The 20,465-nt window shown below is 48.8% G+C and overlaps 1 protein-coding gene across 5 annotated transcripts in view; it reads left to right on the top strand.

Annotated features, from left to right (window-relative positions):
- The window catches only part of BOC (BOC cell adhesion associated, oncogene regulated), an 87,625-nt gene that overhangs the window by 36,952 nt on the left and 30,208 nt on the right, over window positions 1–20,465 (top strand). For all 5 annotated transcript variants that reach the window (XM_075072248.1, XM_075072245.1, XM_075072247.1 and 2 more), the window contains exons 2-3: window positions 10,178–10,334; window positions 11,601–11,879. In XM_075072248.1, the coding sequence (XP_074928349.1) occupies window positions 10,250–10,334; window positions 11,601–11,879 (364 nt within the window). In that variant the 5' untranslated portion in view covers window positions 10,178–10,249. The remainder of the gene's footprint in view (window positions 1–10,177; window positions 10,335–11,600; window positions 11,880–20,465) is intronic.

The following is a 20,465-nucleotide window of genomic DNA, read 5'->3' as shown; positions in this document are numbered from 1 at the left end:
GCAATGAGAGATAGGAGAGGAGAAGAGCTGAGGCAGGCAGGGATGGAGAAAGAGATGTGGGGGAGCGAGGAGATGAGGTGTAGTAGAGATGGGTTAGGAAAGTGAGAAGGTTGGGGAGGGGGGAGAAGGAAGTCCTCATAAATATTCAGGAGGGGTGTTGAATGGGGAGAGGAGAAATAAAGCAGATGGAATTCGTGTTAAAGAACAGCCACAATTGCCCTCCAAAAACAAGAAAAGAAAAGCGCACGGCCTTAAAGGAGCATAGGGAGCAGCGTTTATCCAATTAGCAGGGTTGTCAAATTGAATTTATACAGAATGGAAGGGGGAGTTGGGGGGGAAATTAAGTGTGTGGGATGCGGGGAGAGGGGTGAGATATCGAAGAAAAGATGTGAGTTTTCTTTTTTCTTTACACTTTTTGGCAAGGAGGTTTTATCCTTTAAAGGGCTGAAGCCATTGTCGGGTTGGGCAGAGGGTAGAGAAACTCTGATGATTACTGTTTCGTGCAAGACTCCTTTTTGGGGAAGGGCGATAGAATAAGGAAGGTTACAGAATGAGGCACAAGTCTGGGATGTGACAGGAAAATGCAGACATCCCTTTTGTTTGCCTTGTATATTTGTAATGAATTTAGGACTGGTTAAAGGTGTTGAGTTTTGGCAGCACAGGGAACCAAAGTCCTCTATGCACAGGACAGGTACACCACAGGGCAAGCTTCCCTCACATAGTGCCCCCATCAATCCATCCCAACTCAGAAGGACCACTTCTCAGTTGAGAGGGGAGTCCAGATTCCATAGCCAATTCAGCCCTTGCTCTGCTGCTGAAACTGCCTAGGAAGGGGCTTACTGGCATTGCTGACAGCTGCTCACTAGAAAATGATACTCACAGGCCACCAAAGAGCTGTCAGATACGACTGATATTCTCTTACTAGTGACCTGAGCCAAACTAGCAATGGAATGCTCTCTATCCCATTCCTATCCTTGAGCCATCCAATCTCTCTCTAGTGATAGCATGGACTCTAGCTGAATAAAGTTTTGAGGCGCAATGGTCTCATATTAGAGGATGATGAAATGGCTTATAACAGTGGTTTTATGTATTTGGTTTGGTTCTGTTTGCGTGAACAGTTCTGCTCCAAGTGTGTAGGTTATTTTCTATTGTGGACCTACTTAATTCTTTCTGGTGGGTACTTCGGCCTCTATACTCAAAGCCACTTTAAGCAAATCTCTGATCCCTCCTTGCAAAGTCCTGTGATAACCCCCTCCCAAGAATGAGCCACATCTTACAAGGCAAACTTGCTGCTTTGCAAAACAGTGATGCTGTGCTCACCTCAAATTATGTTCAGGATGCTTTAACCATCTCAACACCAAGGATGAGTTTAGTCTGATATTTCTAACAGGTTTCAGAGTAGTGGCCGTGTTAGTCTGTATCTGCAAAAGGAACCAGGAGTACTTGTGGCACCTTAGAGACTAACAAATTTATTTGAGCATAAGCTTTCATGGGCTACAGCCCACTTCTTCAGATGCATAGACTGGAACATACAGCAAGAAGATATTTATACATACAGAGAACATGAAAAGGTGGAAATTGCCATACCAACTGTAAGAGGCTAATTAATTAAGATGAGGTATTATCAGCAGGAGAAAAAAAAATTGTTTTGATAATCAAGATGATCCATTTTAGACAGTTGACAAGAAGGTGAGAGGATACTTAACATGGGGAAATAGATTCAGTCTGTGTAATGACACAGCCACTCCCAGTCTCTATTCAAACCCAAGTTAATGGTATCTAGTTTGCATATTAATTCAAGCTCAGCAGTTTCTCATTGGAGTCTGTTTTTGAAGCTTTTCTGTTGCAAAATTGCCACCTTCAAGTCTGTTACTGAGTGACCAGAGAGGTTGAAGTGTTCTCCTACTGGTTTTTGAACGTTATGATTCCTGATGTCAGATTTGTGTCCATTTATTCTTTTGCGTAGAGACTGTCCTGTTTGGCCAATGTACATGGCAGAGGGGCATTGCTGCTGGGCCACATTCTGATCTCCGGAACAGCCAGCAAGAGCCATAAAGTTTTAGAGACTGAGTGTCCCTCTTTTCATTTTTTCCTTCCTGTCCTCCAAAAAAAATCATTTAAAATTTTTTAGGAGAAAGAAAAAACAAAACAAAACTTGGATATTCAGTACAAAAAATGGCATTTATTGAAGGTCACAGAGTTAAGCATTCCAAAGTCAGAGAATGTGCTTTCTTCTTAACTTTGGCAATCTTAATTCTTTCTCTATATGCATATACATTATGATGCAGTATTTGAGAATTAGTAAGGATTGTAACATAGGTATCACAAATATTTATCTACAACTTTAGATACACCAGTCAGTTTTCCCTCTTGACCCGGATTCTCCCTAAATAGAGTACACTGAGCGTGCAGCTACTGTTAAATCTTTTCTCACCACTACAGCTATCCCATGCTTGAAACTTCTCCAGGAGAGTGAGTATAACTAACATTGTGACTTCCCCAACAATGTCAAGCTCTAAAATTAACCCTGTTTAGACTCTCTGCTGTGGGGGCGAGTGGTAACTTACCTCCTAATGCTACTTAATATTTCAGTTTCAAACTAGCATGGCCTAGTATAGAGAGGTTTGAGATCTACAGAAAAAAAGTACTATATAAGTGCTACACGTTTGTTTGTTACGTGTGTAATAGTAGTGACTAGTGGGGTCCCAACTGCGCTAGGCACTGTACAACGTAAGAGACAATCCCTGCCCGATAGCGCTTACATTCTAAATAAATAAAATGGACCAAAGATGAGAGAGAAAATATTATCGCTATTTTATAGATGGGGAACAGAGGCAGAGACAGATTCAGTGACTTGTCCAAGGCCCAGAAGGTTTCTGTGGGAGTGCCTATAATTGAACCAGATCTCTGGAGGTGCCCAGTTCAGTGCCTTAACCACAAAACAATCCTTCTCTTCCAGATATACTTATTTTTCCCCTCTCCTGCATCCAAGAAGGAACCCTCTGTCTAGCAGACTGGAACAATCAAAAATTTAGTCGTTAGCATAGCAGCTGTGCCGCTGTTGCATTTTAAGTGTAGACAAGCCCTAAGTTTGTATCTGGACATAGAGCCAAATGTCCCTGCTGTTTGAAGCCTGGGTATTCGATAGGGATGGTCTCTCAGAAATCCCCACTGACTGGTGCATCTGACCTGATGCTGACAATGCAAACTGGCCTCCTGCCTCAACTTCCTTGTAAATGTCACCAAATAACAGAAGAGATGGATGGTTTACTCTCTCGGACTGTGAGTGTTGTTAACTCCTCTGGCTTTTCTCAGTCAGTGGTGGCCCCTACTATCTGGAACAAGAGCACATGGCTAATTTATGGGTGCGTCCCTGCTAAAGTGTGGTCTGGGGCACAGCTGTTCTGAGGTGGCGGATACAAGGATACTGGGGCAGGAGTCCTGGTTTTCATATTCAGCTTCAGCTCTGATGTGCTGGGCAGTCAGTGCAGCTAGGATTTTTAAAGGCAGCTCAGCTCAGCAGCTTGTCACCAAGTGGAGACAACTGGGATCTTCCACACACACACAAAATAGTTGTTGTTTTTTAAAGATGCTTCAATCTGGCTACCAATCACAGTGGGACATCCATGTTTTCTTATTTGACAGCTGCCCTGAGATCCAGATTGTCCTTAGAGAAGGCCCCTTAATACTTCCTTGGCCTGCCCGTACCTCCCTCAGTTTTAGTATATCTGGTGCTTGTACCACTGTAGGCCAATGGGAGATAGCTTAGCATTGTGCTAGCACTGTTCTCAGCTCAGACTGTGCTGGGGGATATAGGGAGAGCAGGAAATAATTTGAAAAACAACAGTAATACTTGGCACTGCTGTTGCACTACTTCTCCTCAGAACTAAAAGCACTTTAAGAAGGTGGTGATATCCCTATTTTACAGACGTGGAAACTGAGGCACAGACAGGCACAGTCCCTTGACTAAGGTCACTGAATGAGGCAATGGCAGGGGAACAGAACCAAAGCATCTTCACTCCCAGTCCTGTGCTCTAGTCACTGAATCAAAAGGCCAGCCCATGCTGATCCAGTCCATAGCCCAAGAGATGTGGGGGAAAGAGGGTTGTCCAGAGACAGGGTACGTTCTCCTGGGCTTCAGCATTCTTCCTCCCGGTCTGTTCTGGCTTTTCATTTTTCCTTCCTCCCAGGCCATTCCCACTCCCCTGGAGCTGTAAATGCATGTTGATGCCCAAGGGTAGAAAGGGGCTGTTTTCCATTTGGGACCCTCATAAATTACAGGCAGTGTGGTAGTAACAGGAACTGTTTGGCTGGCCCTCCTTAAGCAGGAGGGGGCCTAGGTCTGTGGGCAGCATTTCCTCAGTAAAACCTTCAGCTTCTAATCAGCAAACACTTGTGTTGCTGCCTGCGTTTAATGCAAAGCGTCCTTGCTCTCGCTCCATCTCCTCCTCACATCTCTCTTCTGTCTCCTACTCTCTTCCCTCCCCTCTCGACCTCATTCTCTCTTGCCCCCTTGCCCCCATCCACTCCACCTCCTAGTGCAGTGTGTGTGGCAGGGAACTAAGCTGACAGCTTTTTCACCCCACACATCTGATGCAGCCCTTGTTAATCTCACTATGCTAATGGCCCAATTCTTTGATTTTACTGGGCTGTCTGAAAGGGACTTGGTACCTTCACTGCACTGACAGGAAATTGTTATTTTAACCTGACAGGAAATAATTAAAAAAGAAAGAAAGAAAATGGTCTTTTTTCTTTTTCTTTTTTGCTGTCAAACCCCCCCCCCGCCCCCATGACTTTAACCCTTTCTTTCCCAGAACAGTTGGTGGGTGTGAGGTTTTGATAGTGTAAGGCCCACATCTTGATGCAAGGAAAAGGGGTGCTTCTCAGTCTAGCTGCCTTCAGAGGAGAAGAAGAGGAAGTTAGGGACATTTTGAGTAAGGTCCCACTACATATTTGGGTAGAAAGATGGAAATTGTTCCCATGGGACTGCAGTTTTACCAGCGCCTAATCCCGGGGGAAGCATGTACTGGGCATGCAACCGAAATCTAGCTGGGAGACATGGACATTTCACAAATCAGGGATTGAGCCAGGTTGGTTGCAGGAATGCTATTGAGACAGAAATCAGTCTGCTTACTTAAAATTCTTGCCTGCGTTACTGCCACCACCTTAGGACCAGAATTTTTATTTGATATGTTGAGAGCTGAGCACTTTTCACAATCTGGCTCTGACTGTGGGTGCGACTGACTATATGAAAATCTGGCCCTGGATATCAACTGTTCTTTCCGTTTTAATTATTTCTTTCATTTCCCCCCATTTATGCTGGCTGTTTACTTTCTTCACTTGGCTCCCAGCTATGAAAGGAAAGGTCGTTATCTAGTGCTAGGACTCTGGCTGGGGGCTCGGGGAAGTACCACACCCTTACTGTGTTAAATGTCCTGCTCGTCTCATTCCACCTACAGCGCCGTTTCATTGATCAAGTGCCAAATGAATGGATCAGTCTCCATTTTCTGCCACCTGTTGCCCTTCACCTTTCTGCCGCTGTTGGCCATCAGTTTTGTAATTGTGTGCACATGGATGATCCTAGCTGGGAAAGGTGCATTGCACATCTCTGCTTGTTGCCTCAGTGCAAAGCCTCTGGCAAGGGGTTTATGGAGGCCTGCAGGGAGGTCCTTCCCCCCAGCACATACTCCAAGAAGCACCCCTTTTTTCCTTCCAGAATTCGTTCCTCTCTCTGCCAAAGCCATCCACGTGGACAGTGAAACTGAGCTAGTCTGTTTCACTCGCTGTTGGCTTCCAGCACTGCAGGGGAAAACATAACTCCGACCCCCCAAAATTGTATTGATTGTTTTGCTTCAATTTCCTGAAAACATTTCTGCTATTGTTTGAGCTTATAAAACAACAACCCATGTTTTAGGCCTAAGCTACCTGACAGATCTTGTCTACACTAGCATAATTAGTACCTGCACTTTAGCAACTGCCAGCAATAGCACAGCTGCATCATTGGTGACAGAGGCATAAGCACTTGCCTAGAAGGGGCTCAGGCATTTTTACTGCTGTGCTCTGAGCAGGTTTGGAGATAGCACCTCCTTAGTCCTGTCTGCACTAGGGGGTTAGTGTCAGTACAGCAGCAATGTTGTTTGCATTTATTGACATGAGGATATTAATTTTGCTAGTGTAGACACACCTTAAGGCAATAATTAAAGGTTTACAGTGCAACAGTTGCATGGGTGAGTAGGTGATCCTCTTGGCAGGAGGAGTCACTGGGCAAGTTGTTACTCTTGGCTGTGGGGGCATGGGAGGATAAGGAGGATGGGAAATAAAGTCAGTATCATTTTCTAACTAGTATCCTATGCAGCGTCCCATGTGTAATGGTATTAGGTCTTATATCCTCTGTATGATGCAGTCACTAAAGAGTGACTTTACCTCATCTATCTGTGGTATCCGCAAAGCACCTATCCCTGTGGTATCATATTGTACGTATCAATTTATTATGCAGGTCTTAATTAGATCCTTTCGGTGTCTCTCCCTAGTCTGAGTCTGGCTTTTCCTTTTTCCCTACTTTCTCTCATTTCTCTTCCCTCTTGCCATTTTCATCTGCCTCATTGACTTATTCTGTGTAGGTTCTTATATGGCCCTCACTGCTGTAGTAGCTGAAGATCTCGCAGTCTGTATTGCATTTATCTTCACAACCCCCCTCTGAGGTAGGGAATGCCGTTACTTCCATTATACAGATGGTGAAATGGGGCTGAGAGAAACTAAAAGTGACTTGCCCAAGATCACTCAGGAAATCTGTGACAGAACAGGGAACTGAACCTGTGGGCTACTAGCTACTGGCTGCCCTTGCTACTGTATCATCCTTCCTTTCTCAGCTTCATTGTACGCTGACCATGGTATAGAAATGAGATTTATATCTTGGTGTAAATACGGTCCAGCTTGTCTCTGTCTGCACTCCTCTGGGAAGGGGCTGCACAGCTGGCATGGAGAATCCATAGCCCATGGAGAGTCCCCACACTGCTGGGGACTGAACCTGGCCTCTTTTCCTGCATTGTCCCATGGAGTGCAGCTGTCTTTGAGAGTCACAGCTATAGTGAGGTAGTCCCTGAGGCAGGCACTAGCTTATGTATGGCTTTGTAGATTAGGACCAAGGCTTTCAGTTCAACCTGGAAGTGCCAGCAGAGCGAGTGGAGCACTGAAGTGAAGTGCTCATAATGACCGAGCTAAATGGGTGGTAGCTTCTGTGTGATGTTCATGCACGCACCCGGGTAAAGAAAGATGTAGTAGTCTTTCCTGGAGGTAACAAAGGCCTGGATCACAGCGGTATGGTCCTTTTTGGACAGAGAAGTGCACAATCTCCTGACCGGCCTGGCATATCCTCTCCACCACTGCAATCTGCAGGTGATCACACATGTTCAATAGATCTCAGAACTGTAGCTGGCATATTCCTGAGGTTTCAGATAATGAAGCCCTTTGGTAAAATAAAAGCGAGTGGGAATTTTGTGTAATAGTTGAAGGGCTTAAATCTGCCATGAGCAACTTGAGGGCAATGTGAACACACCCACTTGGGCTGGGCTGGCAGTGTGTCCTGGGTACAGCAGTGCTGCTCAACCTTTTTGATACCAGGGACTGGTTTGCTGCCTTCCTAAAGTGTTTCAGGGAGATCTGAGGAACTGGTGCTGGACCACAGACAGGTCATTGAGAAACAGTGCTGTTGAGGACGTTGTTGGATGCACAAAGTGAGCATGTTATTATATAGATACTGATAAGTAAGGGGGCCGATTCTAATTTATGCTACGCTTTCTTCATGCAAATCTGGTAGTGTAAACAAGCCTGAAAGTGGGTGTAAATTATTTTCAATAGAAATGTATTATATTTACATCTACTTTGAGGACTCTTTATATTGCAGGAGTGACAAAAAGGAACCATAGCCAAAATGAGAATCTGGCCTGATATATTTATACACCAAATTAACTCAGAGTGATCCCATAACACTACACCTACTTTGGAAAAGCAGGAACTCTGAGGTGGATTGTGGCAGCTGTTGAACAACACACCTCAATGCTGCACAATAGTTTAAGATAGGAATTGAAAAAGAATGTCATCTACCCATGGAACTCATCCAGTTGGAAGGCATCCATATATTCCATTTGCTATGTATTTATTTACGATGTGTGAACTGGAGGGAGGAAGCCTGGATTGGCTTGTAGAGGTTGAATTCATCAATGGCAAGATCTGCAGAAAACCTCTTTCTGTTGAACTGCCTGAAGGATACCTTCTACCTCAGCCCTTACTCACTTCCCAACCCCCTCCCACCAAGCATGGCATACACAAATATGTAACCAGCATTTCTCGGCCTGTAAGCACCCTGGAGTGTGAAATCCCCAGTCCTAGCTCAGGAACCCCCTCAGTTAGAGATCTGATGTGGCCAGACCTCATGCCTGAAGCATTTGTGGTATGATTTTCTTTTCTTTTCCCTTTAACTGAATGGACATGCCACGTGTGTGCTAAGCTCAGCATAGGCTGCAGGAATGATGACTGTGATGTAAAAGCCTAGGGAGGTAGCACAGCTTTGCACAATCCAGACCCCAGGAGGATGCCAGTAGCAATTCGCCAGCTGATAATGCGGCTCATCCAATGGCAAAAAAAGTGTGGATTTCTTTGGTACTAATTGTCTCCCTTGTTGGTCTCCATGTTCTAGTCCGTCTTTGGCTTCTCCTCTGACACTACAAACGAGGGGACCAACCAGCCTACTAGTGCCAGTAATTAACACTTCTAAGCAACACAGTCCAGCTGGCAATTTCCTGTGCTAAGAAGTGCTACAATTAGTACTCAAACCCCTTGCACATATCCCCATGTAATACAGGAGGAATGTCTCCTTTCCTTAAATTCTTTGCCTTTGGTTGCAGGTGATCCTGATTTGACATGCAAGGTTTCCCTGAGCAGAGCTGGGTGGAATGCTGTTGGCAACAAAACCCTGGAGACACCCTACACTGCTTGTTTATTGGGGGCTCATTCCAAATTCAGATTAGGTTCATCACAAGGGTGTCTGAAATCAGTGACTCTTGCAAGCAGTGCTGTGATGTTCTGAATCCAAATCGCGTGAAGTTTGCTGGGATGCAAACCTAGCTGGCACTTCGAGCTGTTTGGCCCAACTTTTCTCCTTTCAGTGTTGGATTCCTTCAGACCTGAAATGTGCATCAAGTGGGGAAAGCTGTATGAATTGGAGCTGAAGACATAGATCCAGGGATGACATAACCATTTCTCCATGTAGTGTGTGATAAATGCCTTTTCCAAGGAGCATGTGTGGGCCCCTTCGCTGATTTTCCCAGCATTTAAACCAAAATGCTGTCTTATAATCACAGCCATGGAGGGAGGCAACAGCATTTGGCAAACAAACTTAAGTGGCACTTAGCTGGCAATGTTTGCTTTGCTCCTGAAAGAGGTAGCTTGTACACTGATAGCCTAGCGCAGTATTCAGTGGGTGTAATTTGACCTGGGGTGTGTATAGTGTGTAAACTTATACAGGGAGCTGAGGATGTGTCCTCCCTTGGGAGATTTTGTATATACCTGATACTTGATGCAATGGCTGACCAGCTGTGTGACTTTGGACCGGTCACTTAGGGCCAGGCTTATGGAAGTGCTGAACATGCACGATTGCAGTTGAAGTTAATGGGAGCTGCTGATTAGTATACCCCTGAAAATTATACCCTTAACCTCCCTGTGCTGGAGTTTCTCTCTCTCCCTCTAGGAAACAAGGGTGATAATACCCAGGGCTTTTGTGAAGCTTCATTAATGTTTGTATAGCGCTTTGAGTGACTCCTTTGGTGGAAAGTGCTAGAGAAGGATGTGGTTCATATGCCCCTTATGCCACTACTGCTCCCATAAGGAGGTTAGGTGGTACTGGAGCAGCGCAGGGCATTGGCTTGCACCCTTCATCCTGTAAAGAGTTCCTGTAGGGAGGCAGTGAAACCAGAGGTGCCTACAGTATCCTCCACTTCCCAGGGCGGGGAGTTGGAGAAGGAGGCACCACACATATACCTACCTCTGTCCACCCTCTCGGGTCTTGAGTCTCAGCCATCACTGGGGCTTGTGGGCTCCTCTCTATAGAGACTGGGGAGGGCTGGTTGAGAAAAAAGCATCTGAGAATCGTGTTTGATCATCTCCCTCCTGTCATCCGCAGGAAGCCACAGGCCCTGAGGTGGCTTATGGGAGCCCCGCCTAGGTCCTTCTGCCCCAGGCTGCGCTGCATGGGATGACAATGACCCCGGGAAGGAAGAGACTAGTGTCTGCCGTCGCCTGCCTGATCCTAGCAGCTGCTGGCTGTTTTGCTAATTTGGGTGAGTTTTACTCCTTACCCATTTTTATACTCTGCCTTGAAATAACCGCAGGCCCTTAAGGTCTCCAAGAAATGGACCCTGCTTCCATCTCAAAGGGATCAGCCCCATCCTATCCTAATGGGACATTCTCCCCCTACCCCACCCTACACACAGGCTGCAGGAGGTGTTATTGATCCCACTGCTTCATTAACCCAAAGGATAATGCGCACCCCTGAAGGGGATCCCCCTTCTGCTCACCTGGTCCAACAATCCATCTCCCTTTTGGGGTGATTATCGTATCCACAATCTAGATAGCCACTCCCACACAACTTGCTCCTTCTTGCCATTTCTTGATGGTCAGTGGCAGTGGAGAAGCATGTCACAAGGGCTGGGGAGGGTCTCCAGCACTCAAGAAGTTTGTGTGACAAGTAAGAGCTCCAGGCTGCCTTTCCTTCTGGAAACCTGCCCCAGTGCAGGGGAGGGTTCAGAAAGGACCCTTGAGATCAGCGGGCTCCAGTTCCGCACTTGCCGAATGCACAGTGCACAGCAGATTCCTGCTGCCTGACCACTTACTGCCAGCGTAGGATCCAGCAAAAAGGAGATTAAACCATGTGGTTCAGTGTACTGCCCACAGCTCAAGTCACATCAGAATGAGCCCAGGAGAGGGATCAGGAGTTGCATGTCTGTAGCTGAGCCAGGGTGAGTGGCTGTCCACAGGGGACAGCATGTTTTGTGAGCAGGCAAAATTTTGGTGGCTCTGGCCCCAGTGTAGTCTTTAATCTACCTTTGCTCCAATGCCTGGACAAGCCTAGCCTGCCTCCTGCACGCTTTGAACACCCAGTTCCTCTGTGTCCTTCTCCTGGAAGCTAAGCAGCTCTCTAGGAGCTCAGGTTTTTCAAGTGGTCTGTTATTCCTAAGCAGAAGAGCTTCTCCGTCTCATTCTTAGCCACTGAAGCAGCCTCAGTAGTGACTAGAGATGGGGGCCTGAACCAGAACTCTGAATAACCCAGAGGCTTTGAGAGCAGAATTATGGCCCTAGCTTTATGATGGACCAAACCACATCCCTGGATCCAAACACACACTTAAGCTTTGAGGTGTTCAAAATATAGAGCTGGACTTTCCAGCTTGGATCTCTCTCTACTTGAGACCTAGTTATTGTAGAGTTCCAAGACTTGCTCTGTGTGAGGAGAGTGGTCCAGGGTGTGTAGTGTGACAGTGCAGGAGATCTCTCTCTTCTCTGTCCTGATGCTCATGTGGATATCTTGTCCTCACCCCCCCACCATGCAGGTGAATCTCTTCAGGTCACCGTCCAACCTGCTTCCACCGTCCAAAAGTATGGTGGCTTGGTGAGCCTGGGGTGTGTGGTAGAGCCCCCGAAAGTCAACGTTACCTGGAGGCTGAATGGGAAGGAGCTGGTAGGGTCGGATGAGGCGCTGGGGATTCACATTGAGCTGGGGAAGCTCATCATCATGGCTCTCAACAACCACACCGTGGGCCGGTACCAGTGCATCGCCCGCATGCCGGAGGGAGTTGTTGCCAGCGTCCCAGCCACAGTGACTTTAGCCAGTGAGTAGCTTTTGTCTTCTCCTGTTCCTTACTCTGCATTTGATCCCTCTCGTTGGTTGGGCCTCCATTTGGGGGACTGGCAGCCTCTGAGACACAGTGGGGCAGGCTGATCCCATGGTGCCACCAGGTACCCCTGCTCATGCTGGAATCCCTAGTCTGATCCCAAGCTTCTGGAGTAGTCCCTTGACCTGGGCTGTTTTGTAGCATCTTTGACACACAGGCCTGCCATGTTCTACCTTAGCAATAGGCAAAGCAATCCTTGTATGTGATAGACTGTAAGCTCGTATCGTACCACCTTCTAAGGGTAACTACATAAACCAATGAATAACGTAATATTTACCTTTACCTATGTCTGAGATAGATCAAGTGATTTGTATTTCTCCATCTGCCTGGTTCTCTTCCTATGTCTCACGGTATCACTCTTAGGCTTTTCTAAGGCACCTAGGTATGATCCTGACATCTGACTTCAACAAAAAAAACTCCTGGAGTCTCCTGGAATCTCTCTCTCCACCCTGCAGTCGCAGGGTGAGTTTAGCTATGCGATGTGTTATAGGACACTGCAAGCCACATCACCTGCTGGACTCTGTAACTTACTGGTCAGTATGTGTGACTTGTCCCCATCTGTACCTGATCCACAGAGGAGGAGTCTGTTAAAGTTCTCACCTAAGGAGCTGTGCTCTTTCGCTCAAGCTGTGGTAGCCCTGCTTTTCCAACAGGAGGTTCCCGGTTCAATTCCTAGCATGTTCCCAGCTGCACCACAGATCAGTGCTTTGGCTAGTCACATGGAAGGTTTCTCTTAAGCCCCCCTATTATGAAGCTCTGAAAATTTGTCCCTTCTGGTGTCCTATGGAAGAGTTAAGATCACCCACAGAAGGAAGGGTAAAGGAGGAGAGCAAGGAAGAGGTGAGGTAAATAACCAATACAACCCCAACAAATGCTCAGGAGAACTGAAGAGAGGCCTTGGGATTGCCTCCTTCAGATTAAAAGGAAGCTCTGCTATTCCAGGCCGAGGAGAGGAAGGTCTCAGAGGGTTGCTATTGTATTGTTTAAGAGAGGTGATACTTGCGTACAGCCAGCAGGGGTGGGGGTCTGGGCTCTTCTTTGAGCTCCACTCATGTTGTGAGGGAAGTAGATTCATTTATTGGGTGTGTGGTGGTGGGGGGACACGATCATACTCGGATGCATTTTGTATCAAGGCTTGCCTCTCTAAGGGAGGCTTCGAGGTGCCATTGTCCACACCAGAGTGTCTAATATTATATTGGGGTGTGCTTTCCTTTCCAGGGGGCATTTCTGACTCAGATTGCTGCGTTATTTGTATGGAGGGTTGGGTCCTGTATCAGGGATGCTTGGGTTGGGGAGACCTGAGATCAAGGAGCCACGTTAATTTTGGTCCATGTGTCACGCTGTGGGGCTGCGCTAGTACCTCAGGGTATGTCTCCTTTCCGGGGGCTACCCTCATATTTGTGTGTGTCTTGTAGGAAAAAGATTCATAGACTCCAGGGCCAGAAAGGACCATTTGTGATCATTTAGTTCGACCTCCTGCAGAACACAGGTTAGAGAACTTCCCCCATATAATTCCCACAGTGGATCTTTGAAGCTTGATTTAAAAATTGGTCCGTGATGGAAATTCTCCAAAACGAACCCTGGTAAAGGTGATGGCGGACACATCTCCGACGAGCGTTCTTGTTTCAGGCTGGGATCTACGCTCAGATCAGAGTGTGTGTTGAGTTAGGGGTGCGTCTCAACTGGGGCAGCACACTCAGTTTGGGGTACATCCTTGGCAGGGGAGGCACTCATTTTGAAGCCATATCTTGAAGCCACCCCTACCCCCGAGTGCACCTTGTATTGAGGTTAGCGTTGCCAGGTGTCCGGTTTTTGACCGGAACGCCCAGTTGAAAAGGGACCCTGGCGCTTCTGGTCAGCACTGCTGACTGGGCCATTAAAAGTCCAGTTGGTGGCGCTGCAGGGCTAAAGCAGGCTAGTTCCTACCTGTCCTGGCACTGCAATGTGCCCCTGGAAGCAGCCAGCAGATCCGGCTCCTAGGCAGGGGGGCCATGTGGCTCAGCGTGCTGCTCCTGCCCTGAGTACCGGCTCCACAGTCCCATTGGCTGGGAACCATGGCCAATGGGAGCGGGGGCGGGTGGAGGGGTGGCTGCAGGCAAGAGAGGCGTGCAGAGCCTCCTGCCCTCCCCCCCGCCTCCCCCCCAGCCTAGGAGCTGGACCTATTGGCCGTTTCCAGGGCACAATGTGGTGCCAGGACAGGTAGCGAGCCTGTCTTAGCCCCCCTGTGTCACTGACTGGCAGCTACCCAAGGTAAGCCTGTGCCCCAGCCCCCAAACCCAGAGCCCCTTCCTGCATCTTAAACCCCTCATCCCTGGCCCCAGCCTAGAGCCTGTATTCCCTCCTGAACCCCAACCACCTGCCTCAACCTGCAGCCCCCTCCTGCACGCAGAATCCTTCATCTCTAGCCTGGAGCTCCCTACTGCATCCCAAAAGCCTGAACCCCCCAACCCAGAGCCCGTATCCCGTTCTGAACCCCAACCCTGTGCCTCAACCCGCAGCCCCCTCCCACATACCAAATCTCTCGTTCCCACCCCCCAGCCTGGAGCCCTTTCCTGCACCCCAAACCCCTCATCTCTGGCCCCACTTCAGAGCCCTCACCCGCTCCCACACCTCAACCCCCTGCCTTAACCAGCAGCCCCCTCCTGCTCTCCAAATCCCTCAACCCCACCCCCTACCCTGGAGCCCCCTCCCACACCCCAGTTCCCTGCCCCAGCCTAGTGAAAGTGAGTGAGGGAAGGGGAGAGCAAGCCACTGAGGAAGGGGTAATGTAGTGAGTGAGGCGTGGGGCTAGGGTGTTTGGTTTTGTGCAATTAGAAAGTTGGCAACCCTAACTGAGGTGGGGTCATGGTCTTCTTGAGATACTGATGCTGGAGGGAGGGGCGTTCAGAATTAACACTTGTGACAGGGCATGTCTATCCGTAATACCCAATGGACAGAGCTCCTTCGTAAACTCCCTCAGTTGGTCCTGGGAGGAGGGCAAGGAGATTGCTGGGGAAGGGGGTATGTCTAAGAAATTGAAGGAGAGAAGATGTTTGTGCAAAACGGGGGCCGGCTTTGTGTTAAAGCCAAGAACTATTGGCTTGTCATCAAGACATTAATCAGAAGTGAAATGTTTAGGCCGGGCTGGGTAGGAGGAGAAGGAGCGGGAGAGTGGAGTGGAACAGCAGCTCTTGCTTTTGGAGGCTGGGTGGGAGGGGGCTGTCATTGGGTTAAAGCCATCGAGGGATTTGGTCTGGGCTTTGCACTTAGATTAAGTTTCGGAGAGCGCATTCCAGAGCAGAATGGGGGCTGTGTTTTGCCGGTGGGCTGGCCCAGGAGGGGAGCGGAGAAGTGGATGGGATTACCAAGGGCATGGTTTGCATTTAGGAAGGATAAGGAGACCAGTGCACGCACGCTCCTTAGTACAGTTGTTTGCTTTCAGGCCTCTCTTAAATGTCGTCATTAGGACAAGGCCATGGTTGTTCCATTTACCTGGGTGCTGCCTTCCCCCTCTGGCTCTGGTGACTGAGGGGTGACAGGCATCCTTTGCAGAGGCTGTGATCAAGCTGCTAGTGTGCAGGAAGTCCCCACCATCCTCCCTGAGACAGACTCCAGCTATAACCACGTCTAGTACTGTAGTGGGGCCCCAGAAGTTGGTCTGGTGTTGATTCAGGCCCATGTATACTCCATCCCTGCCCTCACCCCCACCAAGCCAGAGAGAACTGAATTTTAACAACAGCATTTACAAGGCCTGACACGAGGTGTAGAGATCAGGTAGATAAGTGGTCCTTGGCCTGAGCCATTGAGCTGGAATCAGGAAAGGGGGAAGATGAGTGAGACCTCCCCATCGCCGCAAGTGTATTGCCACTGAGAGGAACTAGGAGGATCAGATGGGTTGCAGAAGGAGGGTGAGGGCTTAATGGGCTTTGTTTCCACCAACAGGGGGATGGTTATTAATGCCATTGAATGGGTCTTGTGAACTGATGGAGAAGGTAGGTTAAATAAGTGAGAGACAGTAACCCATTGTGGAGCCATCTGTGCTACATGCCTTGTCCCCTGAGAACTCTTGTCTTCTTCCTACACCATCAAGTTTCAGCACCGTGCAGGGAAGGTGCTGGGTCTCACTGGATCATTCTCTGGGACACCTGGCAGTGGCCACTGTCAGAAGGCAGGATACTGGGCTACATGGACCTTCGGTCTGGCCCAGTACGGTCGTTCTTATGTTCCTATCATCTTGGCAGATGGCCAAGTGGGCCACTCCCACCATGATCCCTGCTGTCTTTGGGCAGAGGGAGCCATGAGAGTGGACAGAGTGAATCCCACTGGGGAGTAGAGAGAAGTGGAGAGCCCTGGAACAGATCCCACCTTGGGAAGAGCCTGGATGGAAGGGGGAGAAGATGGAACCGAGGGTGGGACATGAGCGAGACAAGCAAGGAGCAGCACTTTTTGGGATATGTGGCTGATTGGCATGCCTGAGCCAATCTCTGATCAGGCTAACTCAGAAGACTGACTGAGACTAGCAGTTAATTCCGGCAGTAGAGGTAAACCTGGCTATAGTTTTATAGCCCCCAGGAAGGGAGAGATTTGTGAAGGGGATGGAGGTGGAGTTCTCAAAGCAACAGAACAAGGATCACTTTGCCAGTGTTCAGTTCAAGTCTTCAGATACAGTAAAAATGCTTTCTGGGTGTATGTGGCTGGGGTACTAGAAGGTAACTTATTGGAACTGGAGTGACACCCCCCCTTCCCCTCCCTCCCTGCAAACACCAACCCGGTGCATAGAACAGATGGTAATGACATTGATCACTACCAGCCTAAGCTGCATTGGAACAGGATATCTATAGAGGCTCCATATCTGATTCCCAGTCCCTTGGGATGTTCCAGGTCCTAGCCCTTATGTTGAGAGTGATTGGAATCCAGGGCAGTCTAAATGGAGGGGGGCATGGTCACAGGAGCTGAAGGATGGAATGAGACTCTGTAAGGCTGCCTGACTTTAAAATACATAGCCCAGTGCTGGGTGTAGGAATATAGTCTGTTGCTTCCCTTTGCCATCACACCCAGCTTCCCTTCCAAGCCCCTTTTTCTTGTAGTCTCCTAAAAGTGAAGTGCGCTCTGCACCAAGTGGGTGTGACTCCCCTGGAACGTTTTGGGAGGGATGACAACAGTGGTAAAAGTCACATGTTGCTGAAGATTAGTCATCAGGGCCCCTATCCAGCAAAAGACTGTAAGCACAGGTTGAACTTTAAGCATGCTAGTAGCCCTGTGGAAGCCAATGGGATTGCTTGCACGCTTTAACTGAAACGTGCTTTGCTGGATGAGAGTGAGTGGATGGAAGTGGCAAATGCAATGGACTGTGCACTAGTCACACAAAATGAGCGCAGCTTACACAAAAAGACTGATGAGAGGGATGTAGCAGGAAAAGTCACTAACACAAAGGTCAAAGACAGTACTGGTGTAAGCTGGAGCAGCTCGTGGAGACTTCAACTGGAGTTGCACCTGTTCATGCCAGGGCTGAATTTGATCCCACTGAATAGCAAATGGGAGGCAAGTGGCAATTACATGCCTGTTGAATGCCCACTCAGTGTATGCTGGGCTACTTTGCTTCTTACATCCCTTTTCTTACATCTTAGGATCTCCCCCACCCCCCAGACAAGCACTTATGGGAGGTGAGGAATATACTAAACTGCTTTTTCTCCTTGTCAAATTCTTGGTTGCAATGGAAGAGGAGACAGGAATGCTTTTTTGGGGGTGGGGGGTGGGGGAGAGAATTGGGGGGCGGACTTTCATATTGGAAACACTCTAGGGCCAGAGAGGGTCATTCCTTCATGCCCTTTCAGCTTCTAGAAACGAAAGTAGCAGAGCAGCCCTCAGCATTGGCTAAGCACATGGGAGCAAGCCTGGTGTTGTTACAAAGTGCCAGTGGGCAGTGACCCCTGCTCTGGGGCATGTTTAGGGTCCCTTAGGAATTTGCAGCTGTCTTCTAAAGAAAAACCCATTCATTTTCCTTCTGCCTGGGCCTCTCAGTTGATGACTCCCCTGACGCAATGGAGGGGGAGCTTCATCTCCATCTTGAAAAACCATTTGCTTGCTTGACTCGCCTCCACCAAAGGCCTCTGGCTACAAGGACTGGGGTGGCGTGAGGGGTGGGGAGGAAATGAAAACACAGGTTGCGCTTCCTGAGTTAGTTACCAGAGGGGAGGGATGTCTGCTGCGGAGACATGGCACGTTGATCGTGATGTGACAGAATCAAGCTTGGGATGTGGTGTGGGGGTTGGGGAGGGATGTTGGTATGTGATGGGATGCTAGCATATGAGGGGTGCGTGCATGAGGAGCTGTTTGAAGGGGATCTGACCACTGCTGCTGGGGGGCAGGGGGTGACTCTGAGAGGACAGAAATGCATGAAGGAGATGGGAGAATGGGATTGTGCGTGTCTTGCCGTGGCACTCAGGGCTGCGTCCGTTACTCCTCATGAGAAGGAGGCTGACAACTGAGACGTTGCTTAGTGCAAGAGGAGAGCTCTAATCCCATGGGCCTCTGGCAGACAAAATGGGGATTAATGAGGAATAACTCTTCTCCCCCCGCCCCACTTTGTGCTGGAGGAACCTCAGTCCTTACCATTTCCTGTTCTCAGAGGCCCTTCTCCACCCTATACGGAAGGCTCAAGCCCCTGGAGCCTGTAATTTTTAGTTCCATATGGTCTCTCACTTCTGTCTGATCCAATCTTATCTGTCTAGTCCATGTACTTACCTGGCCCCCTAGCTGTAGTACTCGAGGGCCTTAGTTCCTCCAAACGAGGGCTTTCCTACTAGTCCTGGGATGATTCTTCACCCTGCCCATCGCTGTGCCGGCAGGGGCGTGAGCGCACACACACACACACAGGCAAAAGCTGGATTTCTCTCTCTGTACACAGCCCATCCTAAAGAGAACAAGAGCTGCCCCCATTTTTCTTAAAACAGTGGCTTCAGCACAGTTGGAGTTCAGCCATCCCCAGTGCCCTCCATCCGATGGTCTCAAAGCACTTCACGGACGGTGATGAATTGGGCTATTGCAGCTCCCCAGTGAGTTTTAATGGGCAACGACAGTGAGTAGGGGAATAGAGCAGTGGTAGGGTCTAGCATGGGATTTGGGGATAGGAAAGCTGGCAAGGCAGGTAGAAGCTGGCTGGATGTGGGAAGCAGAGCCAAATATAGTCAGTCAGTGAGTGTTGAGAAGCTGTCACCCACAGCTTCTGCTGGTCTCAAAATTCCCCATCTCACCTGCCTGCAGAAAGGAGTCGGTGGGGTCCCTCTGGCTCACGTGACACCCCCGCTGGGCCAGGCCGGGTACGTGCAGTAGTACTGGCACTATCTTTGCAGCAGCACCTCTGCCCAGATACGACCACACTGCCCCTCTGTTTGCCAGACCTATGTAGGTTGCGAGTGTGCATGGGCAAACACACGCCCCAGGGGAGGCAGAGGCCTGGGTAGAAGCCATTTACAAATACAACTAAACATTATTTGTGGGGGATGGACATTTACGGGAACAATCTGGCATTAAACTTTTGAATAGCCGATGGTGAAAATAATCTATTCTGTGTTCTGTGCTTTAAGTTCCTTATCTTTCCCTTCTCTTCCTCTCTTGGTGCATCTCTCCTTTCTCTGCTTGCCATGGTTTCCCACAGCCTCCCCTATCACGGCTCTTGGCTCTCTCCACTCCCACCCGCTTCCTCCCCCTCAGCTTCCCTGGAGACCAGGCTGGTGGACTGAGAGATGGCAGGAGGAAGGGGTGGTGGTCCTCCTCTTCCCTGGACTGGCAGACTAGCTGCTGTGATATCAAAGGGTGGTACTCATGGAGGTGAAAGGCCCCACTGACACTTGCCCATCTCACCAGCCTTTGGCTGTGCACCCTCCCGTGCGGCAGGGAGATATTCTCCCCGCTTTACAGATGAGGGCAAATGAGGCACAGAAAAGCAAAGTGACTCATTGAAGGCCGCACACTGAGTGAGTAACATAAGCAACCATAAACCCCACGAGCCCCCTGAGATCTGTGTGTTAACCTCAAGACCATCCTGTGACGGGTTCCCCCCTGGGGTGCCACCTGGAACTGGGGTACCACTGAGCCCTCTGATCCACCAGCCTGGGCTCCCTCTCTCACTGTGCTGCTGTAACAAGCTGCAGACCCACTCCCGGTCCTATACTTCCCAGCATTCACCAGGTAGGGACACACCCAGCTGCAGTTACATGCAGGTTCTCTAACCAGCCACTGCATGAATCAATAATAGAAGGGCTACAGCCAAGGTAACTCTCAGCTCCCCAGGCATGCACCTCCCCTGGAGTATAAACCCAGAATTATACTGTCTGGCACTGCACAGGGATTTGTACAGTGTAAGCTCATAGAGTTTGTGCCCTCCCCCACCCCGTGTGGACAGGAAAATGCAACAGCCTTTGCCCCTTGAGCTACGATTTCCCATGCATTTCACTCAAACTCACTGGTTTAGATAAAGCAAAAGCAAGGTAATTAACTACAAAAGATAGATTTTTAACTGATAGCAAACAGATCAAAGCAAAT

Source organism: Chelonoidis abingdonii, chromosome 1, assembly GCF_003597395.2.
Source record: "Chelonoidis abingdonii isolate Lonesome George chromosome 1, CheloAbing_2.0, whole genome shotgun sequence".
Lineage (NCBI taxonomy): Eukaryota > Metazoa > Chordata > Testudines > Testudinidae > Chelonoidis > Chelonoidis abingdonii.
Note: the sequence above shows the minus strand (reverse complement) of the source record. Positions and strands in the feature narration are given on the sequence as shown.